The sequence below is a fragment of the Mugil cephalus genome, chromosome 10 (assembly GCF_022458985.1).
Source record: "Mugil cephalus isolate CIBA_MC_2020 chromosome 10, CIBA_Mcephalus_1.1, whole genome shotgun sequence".
Lineage (NCBI taxonomy): Eukaryota > Metazoa > Chordata > Actinopteri > Mugiliformes > Mugilidae > Mugil > Mugil cephalus.
The window spans coordinates 5,942,694-5,968,526 of NC_061779.1; the positions used below are offsets into that span (position 1 = coordinate 5,942,694).

The 25,833-nt window shown below is 44.2% G+C and overlaps 1 protein-coding gene across 1 annotated transcript; it reads left to right on the top strand.

Annotated features, from left to right (window-relative positions):
* The first annotated feature begins 561 nt into the window (after positions 1-561).
* Positions 562-23,878, top strand: kcng4a (potassium voltage-gated channel, subfamily G, member 4a). Its single transcript, XM_047595353.1, has 4 exons — positions 562-1,056; positions 3,349-4,011; positions 4,109-4,750; positions 22,185-23,878. The coding sequence occupies exons 2-4, from the start codon at positions 3,904-3,906 to the stop codon at positions 23,067-23,069; spliced, it is 1,635 nt and encodes a 544-aa protein (XP_047451309.1). The 5' UTR covers positions 562-1,056; positions 3,349-3,903; the 3' UTR covers positions 23,070-23,878.
* The last annotated feature ends 1,955 nt before the right edge of the window (positions 23,879-25,833 follow it).

The window sequence follows — 25,833 nt, forward strand, 5'->3', positions numbered from 1 at the left end:
TCTTCCAACTTGGGTGTGAGTTTCATTTTAAATAGTTTAATTTGGTTTCGATTGCTTTTGTGTTATTCCAACCATCTGGCCCAAGGACGGTTGGATAACTAGAAGCTACACTGTGGAACATTACATGATATGTATCATGCATGCTGAATTATAAATGCTTCCATATGCTTTTTTTGTGTAGAAGAAAGTAATAAATAATAATATATACACAAAACATCTGCTGCAAGTCTAAGATTATCCTGCTAAGAGGCATTTTCCTTTCACCTACGCTTTTATTTCAAGTAACGTGAATGAATGTTTTATATGTGAACTCTCAAACTTTGCGCATCATCCATACTATCTACAGTATGTGTGTCTTACCTTATGAACAAAGTGTTGCGCAGTTCTAAATGGATAGATAGACAGATTCGTGTTATAGTATGAGACTTACGCTGCTGGTAAATGGGGGGAAAAAAAGGTAATTTAGGAGGAGAACCGCGCCGAAGCATTCAGGTTAGGAGACATGGGAGATGACATCTCCTTAGTGTCCTTGAATTTCACATTATCTAAAGGCAAAGGGACATTTGTCGAGTAGATCGCGCGGCAGCTGCACTCCACCTGAAGATAAGTAAAGATGACTCCTCGTACCTGCTCACTACTATATCTGTCGTCACCTTTACGCAAACTTAAACTTGGGTAAGCCACTCTGAGCCTCCTCTCTTGCGCACCACGGCTCCGACTCCCCCTCCCCTGCGCCTCCTCCTCCTCCTCTCCCTCTCCCTCCTCCTTTCTCTCCTTCTGCAGCACCACTAAGCGAGCTGTAACGGGACACTTTCAGCGCACAAAACCTTTACCCGCTTCCCATCTCTGACATGTCCAGGCTGTCTGCGCGCCTTCCACCAGCTTGGATGATGCGGATGCCGGAGACGTGTGTGCTCTTGTGATGACATGTGGCGGCTGAGAATGCTCGTTGACACCATGATGTGGTGTTTAAAGCTCTGAGGGACTGCGAGGCGACAGAGGGATTTTACTCGGAGGCAGTTCGGCCGTCTGGGCATGAGTGCGGGACTAAGGATGGTAAGCTGCCCTTCATAAGTTATTGTGATGTTTGCACGGGTGGCGTTTATAGCTTCACGTTGCTCCGAAGTTGTAATATTCTGTAGTTAGTGTGCCATGATATGTTATAAGACAAATGATTACAGTGTTTTACTTAGAAGTATCTGTATTCAAAATTTGAAGGCAATATCAAACCCCCTTTTGGATATTAACATTCTAGTATTCATATTCCATTATATTCTAGTATATTCATATTCTAAGGGATGCAAAATGTCCTTTAAAGCCACATTTGACTTTGACTTTAGGCGTCCCATTATTTGCCAGCCTACCCACAAAACAATCTTAACACGAGTTGGTTATATAATCTTAATTAAACGCCCAATTTAACCGAGTTTAATTAAAGGTCTAAGCGTCTTTGATAAGGGCGCAAAATTGTAGCAAGCGTGTGTGCGCGCATCTTTTTGCAAGTTGGGGATAGAGAGAGAGAGGGAGAGGGAGACATTACATTAAAGCAACCCGATCCATTTGGGACGCGGGTATCTCCACCAGCTCCTTGACTGACTATGAATGTAATATTCCCTCACGAGCTCCCTGCTTGAATGTGTGACCACTGCATAGAAAAGGTCATGCCCAGTGTTGACATAATAGAATAAATAAACTGAAGAAAAGTATTGATTTTTTTTTTTAAATACATCTTTCCATTTTGTCTTAATACATAAGGGTGCTGCTCCAACGCCTCTTTTAATTAACTTACCAGTGTAGGAAAAACCAAGAGATTCCACAGGGACTGGGAATCGATAAATAAATAGTTTATCAGCTCTCCTCTTCCTGTGAGGTAGAAATCAAACACCAGAATTGAGACAGAAGTGATGTATTGGTCCTCCCAGTAAAAGAGCCTCTCCTCTTGGATCTGAATTGCATGCTGACAGAATTACATGCACCAAACTGTCTTCTCTGTCCAACAACGCCTTTCAATAAGCCTTTGGTTTGCAGATAATTATCAATACTGTTGATAATATTCTTATTTTAGTGTGCAGTGTTAGTGCAACTCAGCGACAACCCAGCAGAGACCGTTGGTCTGGGTTAGTTTTACAGGACAACATGCCAAGCTCACAGTCACAGCTGTGAGTCAGGACTAGTCACAGTAACGGATGAGTGCTTTGTTACCACAGGGAATCCTGTACCTACATGTTATTTTAGAAACGGGTGGGAAAGTGTGGAATCGACGGTGAGACCCCGGCTTAAATTGCTGTATCAATTGTAGAACATCTATTACAGCCTTTCATTCGCACCAAAGGCTGTCAGGAGAAAGCTTTAGTGTTATTACGTGCATACACCAAGCTAGAGAACGATGCATCTCCGAGGATAATTCCAGCTGGTTCAACCTGGGTTCTTTTCTTTCATCTTTGGCCAAACTTCACTTTCGAAAGTAGATAAGTTTGATGCTTGATCTCTAAAGATTATGCAGCTCAAATATTTTCAAATGTATTGAACATGGATATGTTAAAGCTTAGATTTTGACTTCCCACACCAAGAGAAGCACAGGTGTAATTTGTGCAATAGGTTTGGCCAAAAAAAAAAGTAAAAAGAATGGCCATAAAAAGGGTCTTTTGTTGAGTCTTTTGCAAGCTGCTAGCCTTCATGTCTGGAGCTCATGGGCTCATCAAACAGCCGCGTAGAAACAAAGTACAGCTGCAGCCAATAACTGTCAGATTCCATGATATTAGGACCCACTTTGAAACTCAATATTCAAGCCTTTAATGCACAGCGAACAATCCTGGGCAACTGTGACAGCCGACGGTGCCAGTGAGTTTCGGGGGAAGTCATATTGCCAAGAAAACATTCTGGACCCTGTGTTTTAGTGTCTGTTGCTCGGATTTCTGCCCGTTTTCAACAGCCAATAATTTAATGTGAGTGTGAGTCATGCGATGCAACCTGAATGTTCTTTTCTACACGCATAGTAACTAAAAGCAGCCAGCCCTTACTGAATTTTGCCTATACGTTCATTTGCTATCATTCAGCTCCTGCACTGACCACCACCACCACCAGCAGCAGCGTGACTGACCTCCTATAGCTGCAGAGCTAATGTGTCAGTTTTGTTTCTCATTGAAAGCAAGTTAGGGAGGAGTATACAGCACTGCAGTCTCTCTCATTTAGGAGCTCTCTTTCTGTCTCTTGCTCAATTTTTCTGTTTTCTCCCCATCTATTATTTTCTCTCTCTCTCTCTTTTCTTTTTTGCTGTGGTACCTGCCCTTATCTCAGCCTATCCGTGCTCCATTATGACGTTTTTTTTCCTTTCTGTTTCTCTCCCAGAGCCTGCATGATGCCACCACATGTCTAGGCCCTCCCTAATCCTGCTGCGGCGACACCGAGGATTCCCCTCAGTCATCGGACTCCAATTCTACACATTTGCCTGCTTGACTCATCCAGCTCATTCTCGGCAGCTATCAGCCGCTGATCAATCCTGCCCCACGCCCTCTATTCAAGCCTTTTCTTTCCGAGGCTCTGGCTTCAGATCTGGGGTTGCCCATAGATCTGATGCCGAATCCTGATACACAGTCTACTGTGGATCTCTGATGAGAACTCAGCGAAACTCAAACGTCATAACCTTCCCCGTTTGTGCTTTTGCTCGGAAGCCGAAGCCATAGGTTGTGTATTTCTGAGAAAAAAGAAACTCTGCACTGGTTTCTTTTTTGTTCGCCTTGTCTGCAGCAGATGTGGGCTGTGACAAGTTGTAGCACGAGGCTGCTACACAAAAAGGACTGATTCTTCATGAGTCCAGTGGGGCGCTATCTGCAGACCCTTTCCCGTCTTGGTTACCTGGTCTGAACTGCCCGCTCCGGAGCAGTGCGCTTTCCAAATGCTGCCATGCCCATCATCAGCAATGCCAACCATGACTTCAGCAACCTGTCGGTCAGCGATGACAGCAGCCTTGACCGCATCTTCACCGAGATCCCCGAGACCGAGACCATCAAGGTATGAATAAAAATTACACTGATTTCATCAAATAAGTGATTCAGTATTTCCTCTGCGGCTGCTTATGCTTTGAAGTTTTCATTTTGTCGCACTCTAGGGTGTGCACTACCAAAGAGCTCAGTTCATCCGTCGGCCAGAGGACTTGGTGTCCGTCGACCATGCCTTGCTGGCGGTGATCAACGTCGGTGGAAACCGCTACACCTTCCCCTGGAGCACCCTGGAGCAATTTCCCCTCACGCGGCTCGGCCGCCTCTGCGGCTGCCGCTCGCCTGAGGACATCGCCAGCGTGTGCGACGACTACGACGAGGCCCACAAGGAGTTCTTCTTCGACCGTTCGCCGTCGGCCTTCAGGGTCATCCTCAACTTCCTGGCTGCGGGGAAACTCCGGCTGTTGCGGGAGATGTGCGTCCTCTCCCTGCACGATGAGCTGACCTACTGGGGCGTGGAGATGGCGTACATGGAGCGATGCTGCAAGAGGAAGATGTACACGCGCATCGAGGAGGTAAACGAGCAGGAGAGGCGCGAGGAGGAGTGCAGGCAGAGGAACGCCATGCAGCGAGTGATAGTGGAGGAGACGCGCTACCGAAAAGTGATGAACTGGCTGCGGGACACGATGGAGAATCCACACTCGGGCTTGCCGGGGAAGATCTTCGCCTGCATGTCGGTGATCATGGTCGCGGTGACCGTTGTCAGCCTGTGCATCAGCACTATGCCAGACCTCAGAGAGGAAGAGGACAGGGTGAGTGAACCAGAGTGTTGTCAGACTAATAGTAAACAATCAATTGCAATACTTCAACTTGAATGGGGCCGATAAATTCAAGATTTGTAGTGAGATGCCTACAGCAGCTCCGTCTGTCACGGAGATTTATCGCGAGTGGTGTGAGTGATTACAGCTGTCTCGTCTCACAGCTCCTGCCTGATCAAAGATACAGTGATCACGAGCTTACAGAGCTGCTCATGACTTATCGTGACAAAGTGGATGCTCATTTAGACATTACTGTGTGAATGAAATGCAATACAGAAAATATAAAAACAAAAATCAGTTTATACGTGATCATTTCAGCCAGTGCACCCTCAGACTGGAGGTACAGCTCAGAGCCGGATTTGTCGAAGTGCCATTATGAAACCATTCCCGGATTCCTCCAGTGGTTGCATAAATTTAAACAATAAGGGTTCAAATCCCAGAAGAGCAGTCTGTGGAATCTATGAAACGTTATGGAACCGTTTCGCAAAAGTGAAGTGAAGCCAAGGCAAGTAGAGCTCCCCCTGGTGACTGGTTCCATTATAGGGTATAAGCTCCACCTCCTAGTGGATAGTAGAGCAGGTTTTCCACAAACAGGAGGATTAGCTGTGCGATCCCCGGAATGTGCCACATGCCGGGGTATGCTTGAGCAAAACACTGAACCCCCAGTACGTGACACTGGTGTGCGACTGCGTGTGTGCTTGTGTGAGTGAATGGGTAGATGTGTCTGTGACTGTAAAAGCGCTTTGAGTACTAATAGGCAAGACCATTTACCATCACTTGCCCCTCTGGTTATTTTTAAAAGTTGTGTGCAACCTGCAGTTCTGCATGCAAGATCTTTTGTAGCTTGACCACAAATGGGGGGTGGCAAGCGGTGTACAATACGCTTTGAACAGGGTCACCTTCACCTGTTGTGAGCAGGTTTCAATGGTACATATAAAAAAAAAGGTATAATTTACAGCATGGTCTGTACATGTCATCATCATCATTCAGTTGATCAGTTATGAAGTGTCCGAGGTATTTAATCCTTCCACAGACTTCAAGATTATTGCCGGAGAGTTTGCGAGCAGGAAAATTCAGCTTATTACCCTGCTCGGTTCTACATATTACAACATCACTCTTCTTAGCGTCATACTTAATATCATGTTTTATTCCATACTCAGTGCAGATATTAAGGAGTTGCTGTATTCCAGCACTACTTGGGCTATACCTCCAACGCAACCTTTGTTTTCCTGAAACATAACATTAAAGGTTGAGTGTCAGCATGATAAAAAGAGAAAAGGGCTTGTTTTATTCAAAGCAGGCTTTGCAATTCTGCAGAAAGTCGAAATTCGAAAATATAAAATTCTCTGTCAACACGCTCCCCTAAATATCCATGCGTGACTCTGCCGTGTCTGTGTGTGTCCTGTGATCTGCATCTCCCCAGTGTGGGATAACGAAGCCCGAGCTGTTCACTGAGCCCTGTCCGGTATCTGAATAATGAGATGGGTATACTTTATGTTCTGAAGAGGACACACTCCACAGTTTTTGCAAAAAAAATCAAAATAAAAAAATGCACATAGAGGCACTTGTGCATTCAATTGCAATCGACCATTTCAATGCAGTGGTCTCTTTCTGAGCTATGCATGCATTTAAGCATTTGTCTTTTGTTTGCTTTTTAACTAAAAACTGCCTGCAGCGCGTTGTATTCTGTGACCTAAATCAAATTACGTATACATTTTAGCTGCAGACGAAGCAACTTTCGCCTGTGAGTTAGTTCCCGTATCAGATAATGTTGCGCATCTTCGCCCGAAGTGCCTTTTAAATGAGAATTTTAATGTAGATATATGGTCGTGGTGCGTGTGAGGTAGCCTCCACATGCATGACAGAGGAGGCTGCTTGAGAAGTTGCAAACTGCAGCTCCTCCGTATTGATTTTGACAAGGGACGGCCAAAACATCGGGTGCAAGAGGCTGTGATATTGGAGAATGTAGGAAGGCAGAGTAGCGTGCCGGCTGCAGAATGCTTGATGAGTTGTAAAAGCTGAAGTGAGGAGTTTTGCCAGGGGGATGAGTCCTAGCAGTTAAAGACAGTCATCAGGAGCACAGATGGAAGAACTTGGGCTCGGCGGAGGAAAGATTCTCTGGCTGTATTTCGGTGGGTGCTTGTAAACCTGTAGGAATGAGTGATGCTTTTGATATGGACCTTTTACAGCGTATGACAGGGCAATTCTAGCAGCATTAGCCTAGAGGGAAAAGCATTTATTTTCTGTGCAAACACAACAGAAGAATCAGATATGACCAACAGGTCGAGCGAGCAGAGAGTTTGTGTAGATGTTACAGGTCATGTTTCCTGATGTGCAGCACTGTGGTTGCATTCTCGATGTAGATAGTAAATACAATTACCCTGCTTGTAATTCTATCTTGTAAAAATGCAGTAGCGTTTTGCTAACACAATTAAAATCTTTAAACATGCACAAACAACACATTGATTCATACACTCACAGAGAAACGACCGGAGATTACTTATATTGTTATTATTAATACGCCGATCAGCCATAACATTGTAAATAACATTGACCACCTTGATACAATTTAATGTTCTGCTGGGAAACTTTTGGATCTGGCATTTGTGTGGATGTTACTTAGACGTGTAGCACCCACTTTAGACCAGACCAGACACCCCCACCCCACAGCAATGACACGTTCTGATGGCAGCAGCCATTCCGTGACAACCTGACACAGACACATGCAAAAAAAAAAAAAAAAAAAAAACAGTTTACAACTCAAGGTGTTAACCTTGCCTCCAAATTAATTAGATGTCAAACTGACTAAGCATCTGTGGGATGATCCACAGAGGCCCAGACGCCCTCAGTAGGCCCGTGTCCTTTCTCTGACGAGGGATAGCTTTTGGAGGCACAAGGGAGACCTGCACAGTATTAGGAAGGTGGTCATAATGTTATGCCTGATCTGTGTATTTTCCAATTGAATTCAGTCACCACGCCTCTCAATCGATCGGGTCGGTCCGTTCTGAGTGAGGTGGTCACATGAGGCAGTTTTAGTCTGATTGAGCTATTATTGTGATTTTGAGGTTAATATTGGTGCCCGTGTAATTGTAGCCAGTAAAACTCAAATAGCCTTTAGGGACTGGGGCAAACCACCAGCACCAACAATTCACTTCCCCCGACCTCTTCACGTACCACGCGTACACACTTTTATTGATTCCTGAAATCGAATAGTGTTTCAAAACCCAAACATTGTTGTTGTTGGTCCGCTGTGCTGCTTTATGCATGTGCATGTTTGTGTGCTTTGCGAAGACAGTGGCGGTTATGAAGTCGCCTCAGGTGTGTGCGATTGCATCCGGTAACTCTTGGAGGACGTTGTGGATGTATCATCCAAGCGTCTTGGAAAGACAATGGCGGCCTCCTTCACGGGTAAACAGATCCATCTGCTGCTCTTATTCATTTCCTCTCTGCATATTTTCAAAACCAGAAAGTGCAGTGGCCGGGTAGCGAGCACCAGGCAGGAGCGACAGGATCCCCGTCATCCTTAATTCACGCGGCCCTGCCGTTTGTCTTCTCCGCACTCTGCTTTGTGCTGCCGCGGCCCAAAATTTACCCTCATCCGCTCATCAGTCATTCTGACTTTGTTTGCGTAAGAGGTGAGAGAGGAGAGATAAAGTAAGTGAGAGATGGAGGAATAGGCAGATAAACAGACAGAGAGAGAGAATGTCTTTTGGAGAGAGAACTAAAGGGAGGATGAGAGTAAGATCCGGGTAGGAATAAAAAGTGGAGAGATAAACCGTGCTTTATTTTACCCCTCCTCCCGCTGCCCTCTGTCAATGTAACATGTCCTCAGCTGATCCCGTATGTCAGACTGTACACTACGAGCTAAAGGCTTTGGGAGGGGCCTTTATCTTGGAGCTCAGATTCAAGCAGACTGATAATAACCCCTCTGTCATCCCTCCATCCCCTGCTGTGAGCATGTATCCCTGCGCTGCTCTTCATGTAAAAAATAAAGAAATAAATAAGTTCTCCATGTGAACACTTCAGGTTGTGTACAGTTGCAACATTTTGACAGAAACAAATGATGTGTTTCATATATGAGGGTAAGTAGATGCAGGAAATGTTTATATAAAACAGTAGGGATGGGTACCAATAAAAAAAAAAAAAGGCGTACACACCACATGCCAACGCTGCACGTGATGCATGCATGAAGTGAACCTTCAAAATGCCTAAGGAGAAACGGTCAAAAGTTTGGCTGTACTTCACCTCTAAAGATAAGATGCAGACTCGACAACCTACAAGTGCTCGAAGGCGCTATTGTGCAAGGGAGGTAACACCTTGAATTGGATTAAACATCTGACAGCCGTAGCGTTTTTTTTTTAGAAGTCGAGAAATGTACCGACTTTCGTAGCCTGCGAGACCTCACGTCAGCGGAGCTAGTAGCAGCATCGCCGCAGATGGAGGAGAGTAGTTGATGCTGTTTTTGCTATGATAATTATGACGTTTTGTTGTGAATTTTATTTTATAGTGGTTAATTTATTTCTTAGTTAATATGCTGTTCAACTTGCATGTCACCAAAATGCCTTGAAAATAAAAAGCCACCGTGTTTGGACAAAGTTTGTACGTTTTCCGTTCTTTAAGCACCGGTTCGGGCACCGTTTAAGCACCGGCACCGTTTCAAAAGTACCGGTTTGACGGTACCTTTCCCTACTAAACAGCAGTATATCTGAGGAGTTTGAAAAGCTGCGACTTAGATCATCAAATTTCACAGGAACCAAATGCACGTATTTTTTGAACATTGCATTGATCTGTTACAGACCGGAGTATACAAACAGCTAATTTGGACCGAAGCTAATTCAGGAATCCAGTCTCCATCAGGCTATTTTCTTTACCACTAGACAGCTGTGACAAGGTGAATTTGTGAGACAGTCTGTCGCAATAAAAAAAAAAAACATTATTAATGGCTTCAATAATTTAATCCAACAAGAAACATATCGACTTTGCTTGCTCAGGGGTAGATCTGTAATTCTGTAAGACCTTTTTAAATTAATGTCATGTGCTTTTTTTTTTAACAAAAAAAAAAAGGGGGGAAAGAAGTAATGATTTGAAAGACTGAAAGTCAAATCTGTGAGAGTAAGAACTGAGAGGGTACGAACAGTCATAATCTTCCTCTAACAGGACTCAGAGATGTGATCATTTATAGAAGAATAAAAACTAGAATAGCTACTAAGTTATTATTTTTCCATCTGGTCTGGTGTGGTCTGGTCTGGTCTAGGTGGGTGGTACATGTCTAAGTAACATTAACATGAATCCCCCATCCTAACATTTCCCAGCAGAACACTGAATTCTCACAAGCTGATCAATGGTCTCCTGTCAGGGGTCATAATGTTGTGGCTGATCAGTGTAAGGCTGCTTTACGTTTACTGTTACAGTGTCATCCTCCATTGTCATCCAATTACTCTCATTCTGGTAATTACTCCTTAATGTAACACCTCCTTTCATCATCCTAACTGATCTCTGACAACAGTGTTAAAGACTGGAAAGTACAGTATGTACGTAAATGCAGTTTTTTGCTTTTTTAGGATGTGTCTGGAGCAGGAGGCCTCAGCATACAGTGATAACCGGCCTGAATTCACATCATGTTCTTATTCCAATGTCACAACATCCATCACTGACTTTAGTATTTATTTCAGGGTAAAACTTTTAGCAAACTTTTTTTTCTGCATTTTCATCTTCCATTCATATACATCAAAGTGTTTAACCCTCAGCGATTCATGGCTTTAATATTCTCCACGAGTGTTTTTCAGGCAGACGAGTTAGAGTTGCTCTCCTTTTCCTAATTCCGTCATTATCTGGCCCCGGGAGTTATTGAAGTGGCCGTTTTATGTCCTTAATGCCATGAATTGAAGTGGGATTTGCTGTTCAATAATTACGTCCCGGGGCATCAATCACAAGTATCTGGAGAGAGGACGGACAGAGAGAAAGAAGGAAAGAGAGCAGAGTGTCAGACTTCATGACTCAAGCATCAGGCTGTGAGTTTTCTGTCTATCCACTTGTTCTCAAGCAGAGATCTGTCAATAATCGTTCTGAACCTCAGAACCTGCCTGGACTTGTGATTATAGAGAGAGCAGACAGGTATTTGATTTTATTATTCTTATTCTATTAGGAAACCAAAAAAGAAAATATAGAGAGACAGGGCTGAGCACAGATAATATGCCTTATGACGTCCTTTTTTTTTAAATTTTTTTTATTTTACGTATTAGAAAGGAAGGCGGTGATAGAGGCGTCTGGGTCGATGAGAAGATAAGAGAACAGAGAGGAGGTGAAGAGAATAAACCCCTACTGGCCTCCGTCGCTCCCTCTTTTCAGAGGAGCTGCTCGAATGGGGGGGCGGATGAGACACAGCGATATAACCTGGGAACATAAAGAGAGGATGCCCACGCTCAAGGATGATATCTAACTTATAGCTGTACTGATCAGCCACAACATTATGGTCGCTGACAGGAGAAGTAAATAACACAATGACCATGTTATAATTCAGGTTTTTTGCTGGGAAACGTTTGGACCTGGCATTCCTGCAGATGTTACGTAGACACGTACCATCAGACAAGGCCCATGTCCATTCACTGATGAATCACAACTGTTTCGGAGGCACCTACACAATGTTAAATCATGGTGGTCATAATGTTATGCCTGATCCATGTATAATTAGCTGTGATTATGTGTGTCATATGTTAGGGTTATATAAAACATCGCATGTTGATCTCCAGCAGTGCGTTAACATCAATTTGTGTTCAAACTACCAGAGGAAAAAAAAGTAATTTTCAATGGAAGTCAAGGACATGAAGCTTCCCCTGCGTTGCTGGCATGACTCGTCCAATGACAGTTAAACCCATCAACCAACCATATGTTGCTGTTTTTTTCCCACCTGTAATGTCTCTTTAAGTATTTAAATGAGCACATAGCTTCTTCTAAGAATGGTGCAGGTTAACTGGGAACTAAGACTGCATCATTGTTGAACGTTTACAGGAAATGCCACTGTGAACGAGGGTAGAATCACAAGACTTTAGCTTTTGCAACGATGGTTCTTTTATTTCAGAAACTGTTTGTTCCCTTATCTGTCACTTTACGCCAGTGTCCGGCCCCATTGAGAATCGTTTGGGAAAGATGAAAGTACTGGCCGTGATAATATCTCAAGCATGTACATCTCCTGCGTCTGAACTGTGCAGAATTCCATTATGTGAATCAACAAAGCCATTTTTATTTCTGTCTCTGAGGGGGAGTTGTGATTTGGTATCCAACATTTTTGAATGTCTGGACTTGGAAGCATGAAGGATGTTTCCCCTGCAGCTCAAAGCAGCACGGTCGACACTCTAATCCAGAAAACTATACTTCTCGTTACTGTAATACGACTGAAGTCCTTCCCAGCATTTTATTTCATTTAAGTTAATTTGCTAACACACCCAAACTGTGAGACACGTACTGTAACAGGAGAGCGAATGGGAAGGTTTTAAGTTGTGCTTGTGTGGTCTATTTTATAGATTTTGAAGGCCAATTTGCAATAGAGACCTAACACCAACCAGGCATAACATTATGACCACCTTCCTGTAGGTCTCCCCTGTGCCTCCAAAAGACGTCTGACTCATCAGAGAATGAACATGGGCCTTCTGGGGGTGTCCTGTGGTGTCTGGCAACACCTTTGTGGATCAGGCTTGTTCCAGCGCGTCCCACAGATACTGGATCGGTTTGGGATCTAGTGAATTTTGCCAGGTCAACACCTTGTGTTGTTCTTCATGTTTTTTTTTTTAGTTGTTCTTAAACCATTTTTGTGTGTGTGTCTGTGTCAGGCTGCATCAAGGAGTGTCATTGCTATGGGGTGGAGGCAATGTTCCCTCTAAGCTGCGCGCTTGCGCAATCGCGCACTGCTTGCACATTCTCAGCGCACAAGAAAATCTATGCAGCGCATAAAATAAAATTCAGCATAAACGTATTAATTAATATCTAATATTAGACCTAATCTAATCTAATTAATTAGACCAATAATATTGTTTTCTGTACCATTTTGCAACGTAACTCAGTGAGTGACAGGTGTCCATTCAATGGTATGATACAGTTCACTTACGCTACGCAGCCAATCATAGCCTAATAGAAGAACAAGCAGTGAAACTGGGTGAGATTTTTTCTTTTTCGAGTGAGAAAGGTCTACTCTGTAAATGTTGCTCACAGTGGTCCTTGGTGTGCTCAGGGAGCTTGTGTGTATGCCCAGACACATGAAAAATTAGAGGGAACATTGGGTGGAGGTACCTGGTATGGTCTAGGTGGGTGCTACATGTCTAAGTAACATCCACATGAATGAATACCAGGTTCAAAAGTTTCCCAGCAGAACATTGAATTGTCACAAGATGGTAAATGTTATTCACTTCTCCTGTCAGTGGTCCTCATGTTATGGCTGATGGTGTAAGTTGTCATTGTCATTGTTCTTGTAATTTTAGGTTTAAGGTTTAGGATTAGGGTAAGCGTCACGGTTAGATGGGATGGTTAGGGTTCAGTTAACGGGCTAGGGGATGCCTTACATCAATGTGAGGACCTCATAAAGACAGAAACACAAGCTTACGTGTCATCAAGACGAAGAACCATCATCAACCTTGTTTCAGCTGTTTTCATGGCCGAGGCGCAAAATTAAGATATGCATTTGTTGCGTGCCGGCGTGTAGGCATCGCCATAATTTCAACCTCCATTAAACACACATGAAGGGATCGTAAATCGGTGCTGGTGCCTGTAAACTTTGTTGCCTTTGCAGGGTGAGGCCGAGGCTGGCAGTCAGTCAAGGGCTATGAGTCAAGGAGCGTAAATGAAACTTTAAGGGAGCTGGTGGCTGGAGAGCAGTTAGTGTTAGGGAAAAATATCTTTACAAAATGTGGGGTTGTTATATCGTAGGATAACACTAGATAAGGTTCACTTGTACTTCCATTCTCTCCGTCAGAAGGACAGAGCTGCCACATAAAACTGAAGCTGATTAAGTGTGCAGAGATTCGGCATCACTCACCCTGGAGAGGATGTGTAAATATTTGTCCGTGAATTGCCACGCTCCATTGTGATGCATCTGAATACATTAATAATTAGCATGCACATGCAATTCCTCCTCCTGCTCCTGTCTGCAGTCATGTACGTATCTGACCGTGTCAGTACGGAGCAGATTCCATGCCTATTACGGCCTATCTGCTTATGAACTGCATTCACAGTGTCAGATGTGCTGTATGGCTGCCAAGTGGGATTATTGAGGGAACAGCAAAGTATGAGGTGTTTATCCTGTCCATGCCAGGATGGGATTGCACAGCACAGACAAGTATAGCACAGTGCAGTGGAGAGGTGTCAGTCACTAGACCTTGGGCAGTTTCAGGCATTTTGAAGTTTGAATTCAAACACGTCCAAACATTCACAGTTTGCATATTACCAAGGATACAAGATGCACGGTGCTGTAAATGTCAAGCATCCTTCATTACAGAAGAATAAGCCTGTTTTTTTGTTTGTTTTATGTGTGTGCCTGATCCAGAGAGGTGATTCCTCCACAGTAAAGACCAACAGAATGAACTTTAATTTCCTCCCCAAACAAGACCTACCAGACCAAAACTAATGGGGTGTGCATCGACAAAATCAGCCATAAATTTCAAGGCTCATTGCCAGGATGTTGCTAACAAAGTGATGGATACCACTAGAAAATAGAACGTGTTGTGATATCCCTGCAAATACAGCCTGATTTGGTCATATTTGTCTGGCCGCAGTGGATCTGTTTTTTAGGTGATTAAAGCTTAATCATGTTCTGTCTGAACTGGGACGCACTTAACTGACCTTGGCTCAGTAGCCCGTACCTCCAGAGAGAGTGTATGCTTGTTCAGAGCTAAGTATGGAAGCCCTTTCTGCTACTGGGTGAGAAAACACAGCAAAATACAGAACTAAGATGCAAAACACAACCAAATACATGCATGGAGAAAATTAGGAATGTCCTGATCAAGTGTTCTGCCCATTTATTATTCAATATCAGTTGACTTGAGTGCCAGTCCGATCTTAAATTAACAAAATGTCCAATAAATATGGTTGTCAGCGTAAATGTAGCTAATATCTGCCGTTAACCCTGCAGTATTTCTCTGTTTTTCTTCTATATTTGCAGTTTGATTCTGTATTTGCAGCTTTTCCTCTAAATGAATCATGGGTTGTTTACTCTTGTTTTTTCTACTCGTGTTTTTTCTTCAGCTGGTGCTTTGGGCTCTCGGGACCACCACACAGACAGGCTAACAACAATGAACAAGGTGGAGACTGAACAAATTAGTTTGACACTAAATAATTCATTTAATTCGGTTATAAAACAAGCTCAGAAACTTTGACCGGGATACAGCAGGAACTAATGGAAACTTGGATTTTCTTCGCACTAACGGACATGTTATCACAGTTCAAAGTTGCTGGCAGTGGCTAGTTAGATATGAAAAGTACACACAAATGCAGCAGCTGTGATAAGATTGTTCGCTTGGAGCCTATTTGCATCAGTAACACAGTGAAGCTTGGTGATAAAGAGGGTCAATGGTGCAACTTCAAGCCGGGATGTTTACAGCACCGCCAACTAACACGCTACCTACCTGGCGACATGTTAATGTTTGTCACAATAGCACTTAGAAGGCTAGCTGGCCAGGTATTTGCTATTTGATTTGTTATTTGTTTCAGTCTGGACCATTTTCAGTGTAGCACTTCTAAACATGCATGGTGCGACTGCGTCACTGCTAGATGTGGTGAAGATGGAAAGGTCTGAGAAACGAAGCGGCAGAACAAGAAGCCAAAAAATGGTGCCGTGTTGGGTGTTTGGGTTTTAGGGGTGACCAGACATCTCCAGTTTCTGGGGACATTCTCCATTTTGGATGACCTGTCCCCTGGCTAAAGTTGTCCCTGAAAATGTCCCCAATATTAGCTTTTTATAAATGAGAAAAACAATGTTGTGCGCAGACTACAATTATTACGGTAGTCGGTCGCGCTGCTATTGGCATTACAGACATAGCAGTTTAAACATGTTTAAACATGATGTCATAATATGTCAAAATAAACACGCAATTATACATGAAAAAAAAAGTACCGTGATATGATCAGAATTTTGAAAAATACTGTGATATACATTTTCGGTCATATTGTCCAGCCCTGGTCCAACGCTCCTTTTGCCACGATACTCACACCCTCCATCAGTAGCGAGTCTTTGCAGAGTGTGTTTTCAATCCAATATTTTAATGGTTTTCAGTAACACATGCGCTACCTGTCAAAAATTTGGACACACCTGGTTTTGACTTGTGGTGGAAATACACGACCGGTGAGACGTACGATGTCCCCATGCTTCAGATGTCTCCTCATCTTTTCCTCATCAACTTATGCTGTAAGCCTATTCTCCCTCTGCACCGCTTAGCCAGCCGCTCGCCTTTCATCTATTCGTCTTCACTTTCTTCTCCTCTGTCTATCCCACCCACCTTGACCTTCTCCATTTTCCGTTTGCGCATGAACAAGCTCTTGGTCTTTGTCACTGATGGGCCGCTCTGCAGCCTGTGCGGGTGCCTCGCATGAAAATAAAACCGCTCGGCCGTACTTTCACACTCGTGTCCCATGTTATAGCGCTCGGCGAAGGGGGGCGGCCAGTGGACTGTGTGTCTTTGGAGACTGGGTGGCTGCGGTTCCTTACCCTGTGTGCATTTGTGCGTACAGCTAGCCGGTAACAGGAGAGCAGCAGAATAATGGATGGAGGTGGTCACATAATACGAGCTCTTTAATAACCCATGACGCTGCGAAGACACTGCATGATGCGCAGTATTTCTGGTTAAGGCCACTGCTGTGCCGCTCAGCCACACCCCCTCATCTTCTGCCTGTCCTCCTTGGTCGTCCTTGCTGTTCATCCCATTCCTCCTCCTTTCGGTTCTTCTTATTTGGAACTTTTATGCTTTAAAGGCGAGGGCAAGGTCAGTGCAGCAGCAGAGAGTGTTCATTGGTGCAAAGTTTGTTTGGGGCCTGTTGTAAAGGTAGAGCTGACTGATGGGGAGAATAGTTCCTTTTCTTTTGTTCCCCTTTTCTGCCTGAAACCTCTCGGGATTATAGAGACATCATGGGAGATAGACCCTGAGAGAAATGTAAAAGAAAGAAATGAAGACTCAGCTATATGGGGACATGCTGTGAAAGGGGTATAGAATGAATTGAAAAGCCCTACAGCAGGGAGCATCCTAATGAATGATAACCCAATTTTAAATGCAGTGCTCTACTGTTGATAACCATATAGTGGTTTTGCAAAAAATGCACACGTGTCTACATGTGTCGGTGTCATTCATGGCATAGTGTGGCGGTTGCTGCATGCAGGGAGAGTCGTCCCAGTTCCCAACTAAAGGCTGTGACATGCGGAGCTTTAGCTCGCCCACAAGCGTAAAACAAAAACACATTCATAATTCAGAGCTATAGAAGCTTTCCCTTGTCTAACAATAAAGAGGCACATTTACACTTCAAACCCGTGGTACACGGAGTGACCGTCCATCCGGCAGCTGTCTCACCGCACACTGATGGGTCACCGGCAAAGGGTCGATGGGAGGTTGTCAACAAGAACGTGAAACTCAAACAGTGCTGGCAAACACAGCAAACATGAGTAAAGGATTTTTAAACAAGGAATTACGATTTCACACATAGTTCTGTGTTTTTCTTCCTTACAAAAGAGCAACAACCCCTGCGGATTGCCATCCTTGTGATGGCTCCTGTGTGCCATCAAAGAGAGTTAGCACAAACACTGACGTCAGCGACGACGATCCTAATCATGCAATGAAAGCCAGATGTTTAATCAGAGAGGTGAGGGAAAACATTTCAGTGACGCTGCGGAGTCAGAGCCAGACATTCGCTCGTCAATAAAAAAAGATTGTTCAGTGCCAGCAGCCGTGAGGCAAACCGTCTGCCTCGGACATCAGATATTGAAGCACTTTGCTGCGAAAAAAACAAAATCACGATTCTCTCTTCCTCACATTGCATTGGGACCTCATACGTCAAGGATTTCAGTCAATTTCAGCTCAGATCTGCTATTTTCACAGTTCTCAATTTGGTTACAAAAAGTAATGCAAACATTTTAGGAAGCGATCTCCTCCTGAGCTCAGATTTTGTGGTATTTCTTTCAGCATAAGTCAAGTCCTTGCACATCCTTTATTTGGGCAAAATAGTTGGAGGGATGTGCCCCTCCCATAGTGTACATGTTACTATTCTACATGTGAGAAAAGAGGACGCATAATAAAAAGCAGTTTAAGGAATTGTCTTGATAGGTTTTGCATTCAGCATTTTAGCACATTTCTTTTTCAGAAATGTCTGCAAATCTCGTCATGTAAATTCAAGTTAACGGAGGCTGTGATAATTATTCAGCGGCCGTGCCCGCATCAAGCCTCGCACAATGTTCTCCGGCCTCTCTGCGGTCTTTGTCTTAATTTGACATTGAGATGTGTTAGTACAGACAATAATGTGAAACCCCATGTGAGGGCAGCTGCTGGGGTGAACGGCGTCTGTGCTGAAATGTGCCATCAGTGACAGTAGCTCTGCGGAGAGTCGTACGAATGAGATAAGGTCGTGGCGATAGTTGGTGTTGTGGGAGGTTATTGTGCGCGCGGTTGTGTGTGTTTGAAAGGTTGAAAGAGAGAAGTGGAAAGCCTTCCAGCTGTAACAAATGGCCTCTACTGCATGGGGTGAGAGCAGTATTGCAAAGCTCGCATGGGTCTAACATCAGCACGAGGGGGAGAACAAGCAGTTAGGAGGGTAACAAATGACAGGTGGAAAGTGCGCAGGAGAGACATTGCTGTGGGGAGAAAGTGTCTTAAAGATTAATACGGGACAGACAGCTGGCAAGAAATCTCAGCGGAGCTGAAATAAGCCCATGAAGAATGAGGTGAGATTGAGGACAAGGAGAAGTGTAAAGGTTAATATTTAGTTAAAAATGTATTGAAGTGATGTTTCTCTGGGAGAAAATATTTAAATTATCGAATGTGCCCTTTGTAAATGCCCTCCACCTATCCGCATATCCCTCGTCTTCAGACCTCTGTAGAAATCATCTGCAGTTCGGTGAAAAATTATGAATTCAGTAAGTTGGACATTTGTCGTGTTGGTAATATGTGGCATTTAAAATGGCACTGAGAGATTTTTTTTTGTTTTAAAACCTGCACTAGTCAACACTTTTGGTTAAATGAAAGGGCTTCCGTCAAATGTGTGACTATGAAGCGTCACGATCCTTCCTCCATCTCCACAGACTCTTTTAGCTTTTTTACTTGTCGATGCAGATGTTACTTGCTCACGTAGTTAAAAGTCAGTATATCTCCAGCTTTGAGAGGTTTTGTCTTGTTATGCTTACCCCAAGTGTCTAAAAAGTAAATTGAGTTAGCCATAAACACAGGCTATAGGATCACCTTTAGATAAAAACGTTTATCATCTGCATCACCTGCATGTAAGAACATTTACCGTAGCAAAGCAGTAATGGTTGAGTTGGTGATCATTAAGTCTTCTGAAGCACTTTTTTATTATAATTCTAAAATTTAAAAAGGAATTAACATATTTTCACGTCTCTAAATTTTAATTTAACAGATTATAACTGGTATCTGGTAAAAAGCTTATTACTGCTTCATTAAAAAGCCATTTTGGAGACATGACACTACGTTTGTATTATTGAAACTCCAGTGACCCGCTGGTTTTAGTCATAGAAATATGGAATCTGGAGTTTGTTTGTTAGCTCGTTTTCTCTAACCGTTTGTCGTCTAGAGCAGGGGTCTTCTTCATCATTATTATAATTTGCATTCAATACTAATCTATTCAAATCATACACTGGTTCAAATACGTGCAACAGCTGGAACAGTAGTTTCCAGCTGTTAGCTTCTCTCTGCTAATGGGGACTGAATAGGCTCTCGGAACCTGACAGAGTCAGCATGTAATATGCGGCTTCGTGATTGGCTCAGCAGCGATAGGGGCGGGGCCTACTGTGTCCAGGACATGTTTAGATTGACAAGTCTAGTGTGACTCTGTGTGAAACAGTGCGATGTTGAGAAGGTTCCCGTATCGCAGAATGAGTGAAGTTCTGACTGAAAGATTATGTCATCTGCCTCACGTTAATGTCTATTTAAAGAAATTTAAATTTGTGGGGGAAAATTAAAAAAAAAAAACATCCCGCAGTACCTCTGTGGACCACCCTGTTGAAGACCTGTGCTCTGGAGGATCACGGGGGGGCTGGAGTCTATCCCAGCTGTCACTGGGTGTGAGGCGGGGTACAACCTGGACAGATGGAATCTGGAGTTTTAATATTTAATTGGTGTATACACCATGAGGCTCTAATGAAGATATGATACCACCCACACTGTACTGTGCATGAGCATGACTTCTGATAATCCAAATAATACTGCTTTAATCAATACTTTTGTGTTAAATATGACAGTAAATAATAATGAATATAAGAGACCACACAAAATGTTCCATTAGAGAACTTATTGTCCTGCACTTTAAAACTTTTTAATCACCAGACGACCTCCCAGGGTGTCTGAAGGGAGAGTCCCTCTGGTTCATGAATTGCAAGCGGACTCGAAGTGGAACGACTCCATGATTTAACATGATGTAGTGCTTTCAGAATGAATGCACGACGGGTCTAAAGTCAAAACAGCGCCACAAATTACAGGTCAATCTGCAGGAATGAAGTAAAAGATTAAATGTCACCGTGAGATGAGAGTCAGTGAAAAAGCCAAGAGGACAAAAAGTGATGAATGAGAGCGGGAGGACACGCGCGAGGAGGATGCATCGAGCGTAGAGACGCCGTGGAGGGTGCTGAAGGAATGAAGGATCTGGTACAGAAAGAGAGCGGCGCGAGGGGCGAGCAGTGAATGAAGGATGAAAAGGGGAGGGAGTCCGGAAGGGGTGATGGAGGAGGAAACAGAATGAGTGATGAGAAGGTAGAGAGAGAGCCAGGAGGAGAGAGGAGAGGGTGGCGGGGGGGGGGGGGGGGGAAGGACGAGTGGGAAGGGAAATAGATGAGGCAGTGCAGAGAGACGAACGTGCAAGAAGTGGAGAAAATGTGGAGAGACTGATGAAAGAGAAGACACAATGTCCATTTTAATGATAAATACAGTCATTATACTCAAATTAAGTTATTTTTCTTTCAGTAAGAAATTCAAATCAAGTCAAGTTGTTTCTCTTTGTTACTGCAGCTAGAAAATTCAAATCCAGACATCAAGGCGTGAGAAAACGGCACCAAAACGCTCACAACCTTATACTTTGACATTCAAGTGAAAAAGACCTCTACTGCACTGCGGGAAACGTCACTCTTCTTTGTGAGAAGGACCTAAAGCCACAATGGGTTGTGGTTGGGATTGATTGGTCAACCAAATTATCGAACAGGGCTCTACAGAGGGTAAAGTGCTCATTAATTTAAAGGATAGTGGTCCCTAAATCAGAGCTGTAATTTCCATCTAAATCTTGTTTTTGTCTCTGAGCCCAACTGGTGAGATCAGAAAATAGATGCCAGCACTGGAGCAGGAAACCAGCGGGGATAGAGGCACAGGATACTGTTGATCAGGCACAATGTTAATGTTGTCCCTTGTGCCTCCAAAACAGTTGAGACTCATCAGAGAATGGACGTGGTGTGAGTGGGGGCGTTTTGTGTCTGATTGGATCAGTTTGGGATCCGGTGAAACACCTTGTGTGTGTCCGTGTCAGGCTGCATCCTGCTGGGGATGGCTACTTCCATTACTGTGGGGTGGGGCTGCCTGTTTTGGTCTAGGTGGGTGCTACATGTCTAAGTAGCACCCACACGAATGGATGCCAGATGCAAAAGTTTCCCAGCAAAACGTTGAATTGTCACAAGGTGGTCAATTGTATTTGCTTCTCCTGTCATAATGTTGTGGCTGATCGGTGTATTTCCTGTAATTTTAATGTTATTTTTTTTTTATTTGGGCTGAGTGCAGGTGTCAGGAAATTGAATAAAGTGACAAAAAGCTGTGCGATGATACAAGGATTTAAAGAAGAGGGTCAGTTAACAGCACTGTTCGTTTTATCCCAAGCCTCCCCCCTTTTATTATTACACGATGGCACTGGAGTTAGAGGGCATGCAGTCCTGATTGCATTTTGTCACCACTCCCACAGAGTGTCATATTAATCTTTGAAGCCTTCCCAAATTAAATAATTGATTGATGTTGTCAGTGTTGTATCTATCTGTACATCTGCGGTCGCATTAGCATACTGAGTGACTAACTCATGATTTATTAATGATTGCCAAGGATGATTATCTGACCTCAGGGTTTTTGTCTTCTCTCCATCTCTCCATCCCCTTTTTCCACCATCTGTCTTGCTCCCTGTCAACCTCTGCTCCTCTCATCCTCAATCTCCCCGCGTCCCCTTGTCTCTCCACTGACTCCCCCAACCCTTCATTCTACCCCAGGGCGAGTGTTCCTCCAAATGCTACAATATGTTCATCATAGAGACGGTGTGTGTAGCCTGGTTCTCTCTGGAGTTCATCCTGCGGTTCATTCAGGCTCGCAGTAAGCTGGACTTTCTCCGCGGGCCGCTGAACATCATCGACGCCATGGCCATCCTTCCCTACTATGTGTCCCTCGTGGTGAAAGAGGAGGACCCGACCATGGAGCACGAGAGGCCAGGAGGAGGTAAGGGCTACTTAGACAAGCTGGGCCTGGTGCTGAGGATCCTGCGGGCTCTGAGGATCCTCTATGTAATGCGGCTGGCTCGCCACTCTCTCGGCCTGCAGACGCTGGGGCTGACGGTCAGGCGCAGCACCCGGGAATTCGGCCTCCTCTTGCTTTTCCTCTGCGTGGCCGTCACCCTCTTCTCGCCGCTCGTCCACCTGGCCGAGAGCGAGCTCACGGGCACCCATGACTTCAGCAGCATTCCCGCCTCCTACTGGTGGGCCATCATCTCCATGACGACGGTGGGGTACGGCGACATGGTGCCGAGGTCCATTCCGGGACAGGTTGTGGCGCTGAGCAGCATCCTCAGCGGGATCCTCATCATGGCCTTCCCCGCCACCTCCATCTTCCACATGTTCTCACGCTCCTACCAAGAGCTCAAGATGGAGCATGACCGAATGATCAAAGAGGAGTGCGCCGCCGCCGCGGCTGCGGCCGCTGCCGCCACAGGGGAGCTGCAGGAGGTGGGAGGTGAAGGAGGGAGAGAGGACTCGGCCTCGCCTGGGCTGGGATTACGTATAGACAAGGGCAGTGTTCACTCACTGGAGTCCATGGCTCTGCTGGGGAAAAGCGGTGAAGCTGCAGGAAATAATAACTACGGCATTCCAGCTGCAGCTTTCTGAACAGTATTCTAACCGAATGACTCAATCCTAAACTTCCGAGAAGTCCACTTGTCTCCATGTCGCATACAGTGAAAGTGACTGTCGCCCCAAAGGCCTCACTATCCATGCACTTCTGACTCGGTGGGTGTTGCGTCGGATGAAAAACGATCGAATGAAACGCGTTTCTTTTGGTCTTCGGTGTGACGATGAGGAGTGAGAACGCTGCGGACTGCTCAGAAACTGAAAGACGTTAAACCCTTTAAACTGGACAGTCCATTAGTCTGACCAGAAAGCCTCTGCAGCATTATAAGTCACAGGCTGCTTCTATTAACATGCAATATTCAATCCAAAGTTGCTTTTCCTTCCACTGTGAAAATACTTATCAGCCTGACTGCTTTTAGTTCCATGGTCATTATTTTTTAATATGTTGCCTACGGTACGATCTCAAAGGGTGAATCATACCGTATACTCTTCTGCCATGAATTCGATGAAGTGCTCCTCTTAGTTTATTTTTAAGAAGCCTGAAGCCATGTTCTGAAAAGAAATCTAAACTGTTTTATCCTTATATGATGTATATCTATCTCTTTGTCACGTATACTCATATGCTTGGAAAGAAGGAACGATATCTTCCGTCTCTACTATAAACTAAAGGCAAAGGGCGGCGTGTCGCAGAACGGTCCTGATTGATTTTGATCAATAAGTAAGTTAACGGATGGAGAGAGGAGAGAGGGGGTGAGTGTGAGAGTGAAAGAGAGCGAGCGCTAACAACCATGAAATGTACTTTGCAACGGTCCAAATAAAAGCTCTCCTAGTAATCTGAGAGAAATCCATTTTCTGGGCTTTAATTTCTTTTGGTTTGTTCTGGGCATGACGGTCTAATCTTCTTGGCTGGCCAGGGATGCTCAATCAGAGTCCTGACGCTGAACATTTCTGAGAGGAGAAGGAGAAACAGAAACAGCTGCCTCCGTCAGACGCGCAGATTTAGTGAGTTCTGTCACAATCCCCTTCTTACATCACGTCCTTGTTTTCATGTACACAATTACACAAGTTTGGACGGGGGCCATGTCTCTCCACAAGTCTGCGGTTTCAAGACAGGGATCTCCCTAATGTAGTGCAACTAAAGCGCAGCTTTCACTGTTACATCTTCAGGACTTCAGTTGGGATAAAACCAACCCCCCCCCCCTTCCATCCTTAAATCCCGGGGTGGCCTTCAAACGAGTTGCCGTCATCCTCGTATTTTCTGAGAAGAGCGACCCGCCACGCCATGGGGTCCAAGAGGGATATGGAGGCGTGCAAGGATATGCCAGATGTGGATATAATCAAGATTAAAGTTGGGATTAAAACCCCCACAGGCAAACGGGTTGCTGCCTAAAGCTCAACTATGTACAGTTCCTTGAAATTACATTTAGCTTTAATTTCAGCCTTCCACGGAATCCCAGTGATTCCCGTGCAAATACTGTTAGTGTGTTAAGGTGCCCATTGCACATATGGAATCCCATTTGATGGGCTATAGCTCAAATGGGATTCATTAGACCAGTGGATTTAGCAGCTGAAACTCTGGCACTAACATATGGTGCAGAATGCATCAGTCTTAATGTGGCCATCCAACGTGCATGACATGATGGATTACATCATATCTGTATGCACAGCAAATAACCTCATAAGTAGCAGTATGTGCGTGGTATTTAACAGGAGAGACAATAACTGACATGGACCGTAATTCTAAAAACTGCCATGAGGATAATCAATCCTCCTCATCGCAGCAATAAAAATGCACATCAAGTAGTAAATATTTGGCCGTTCCGATGGTTGGATGGGTTTGTCTGCGGTAGTCGTAGGTTTATTGATGAATGGCCCAAGTAATAACGTCTAAAACATCCAAACGCACCTTACTTGAACTGATTCATACTTAGTCAGAACTTTCTCAATGACATTCACATTTGAGTTAATATTAATATTTTTTTTAGAAAATGTTTCTTTTGTTGCTTCGATTCGTTTTTTCTTGCAGAAATGTACATGAGAAGATTGATACTAGTCGGTAAGTAAAACTTAGTAAGACTGAAAGACGAAGCAGCACAGCTCTGTGAAATGTTCAGCTGTAATGGTTTGTGTTTGATTTATGCTCAAAGAACAGAAAGCTAACCAGTGGGCTGCCTTTTTACACCTGAATCCTGCAAGATCAGCTGATTGCTCCCCAGCTCTCAGCCCAATCTTAACAGACAGACTGGGGATAATAGTGCCATCAGTCTTATAACTCACATATTTTACTAAAATCTTTTTTAATGTTAGCTAACAAACAGAGACCCATTTTGTTTTTGTTTTTCAAAAATGCTGTTGAATAAATTGTGAGACATATTGCACCAGACGGAACCTCCAGAGAGACACAGTTCTCACCAACTCATATGTTCTCGGTTTGATACTGCTTTCGGGCTTTTTAAGAATATGTATACATAACCACTGTGTTGTGTCCAACTAGCAAAATCTGCAGATCCTTGAATGACCACTTGAGGCTGGCTCCAAGAGCAAGTCCATGCCATTGCCAGCCATGTAATAATGATCAAAACAGTTTTGGTCTCTATAGCTGATTTCCCTGGTCATGAGGACTGGGCCACTTTGAGTGACAGACAGCTGCTGCCTCGGGTTGCCAGCTATAATTGCTTAGGCGACATCCTCCCACCTCAACCCCACTCATGCTCCAATTGCTTTGCCATTTTTAATTTGCCCGTTTAGTCAAGATGCTGACGGCAAGAGCCCCAACACTGAGCTTCCAACCCACTCTTAGGAA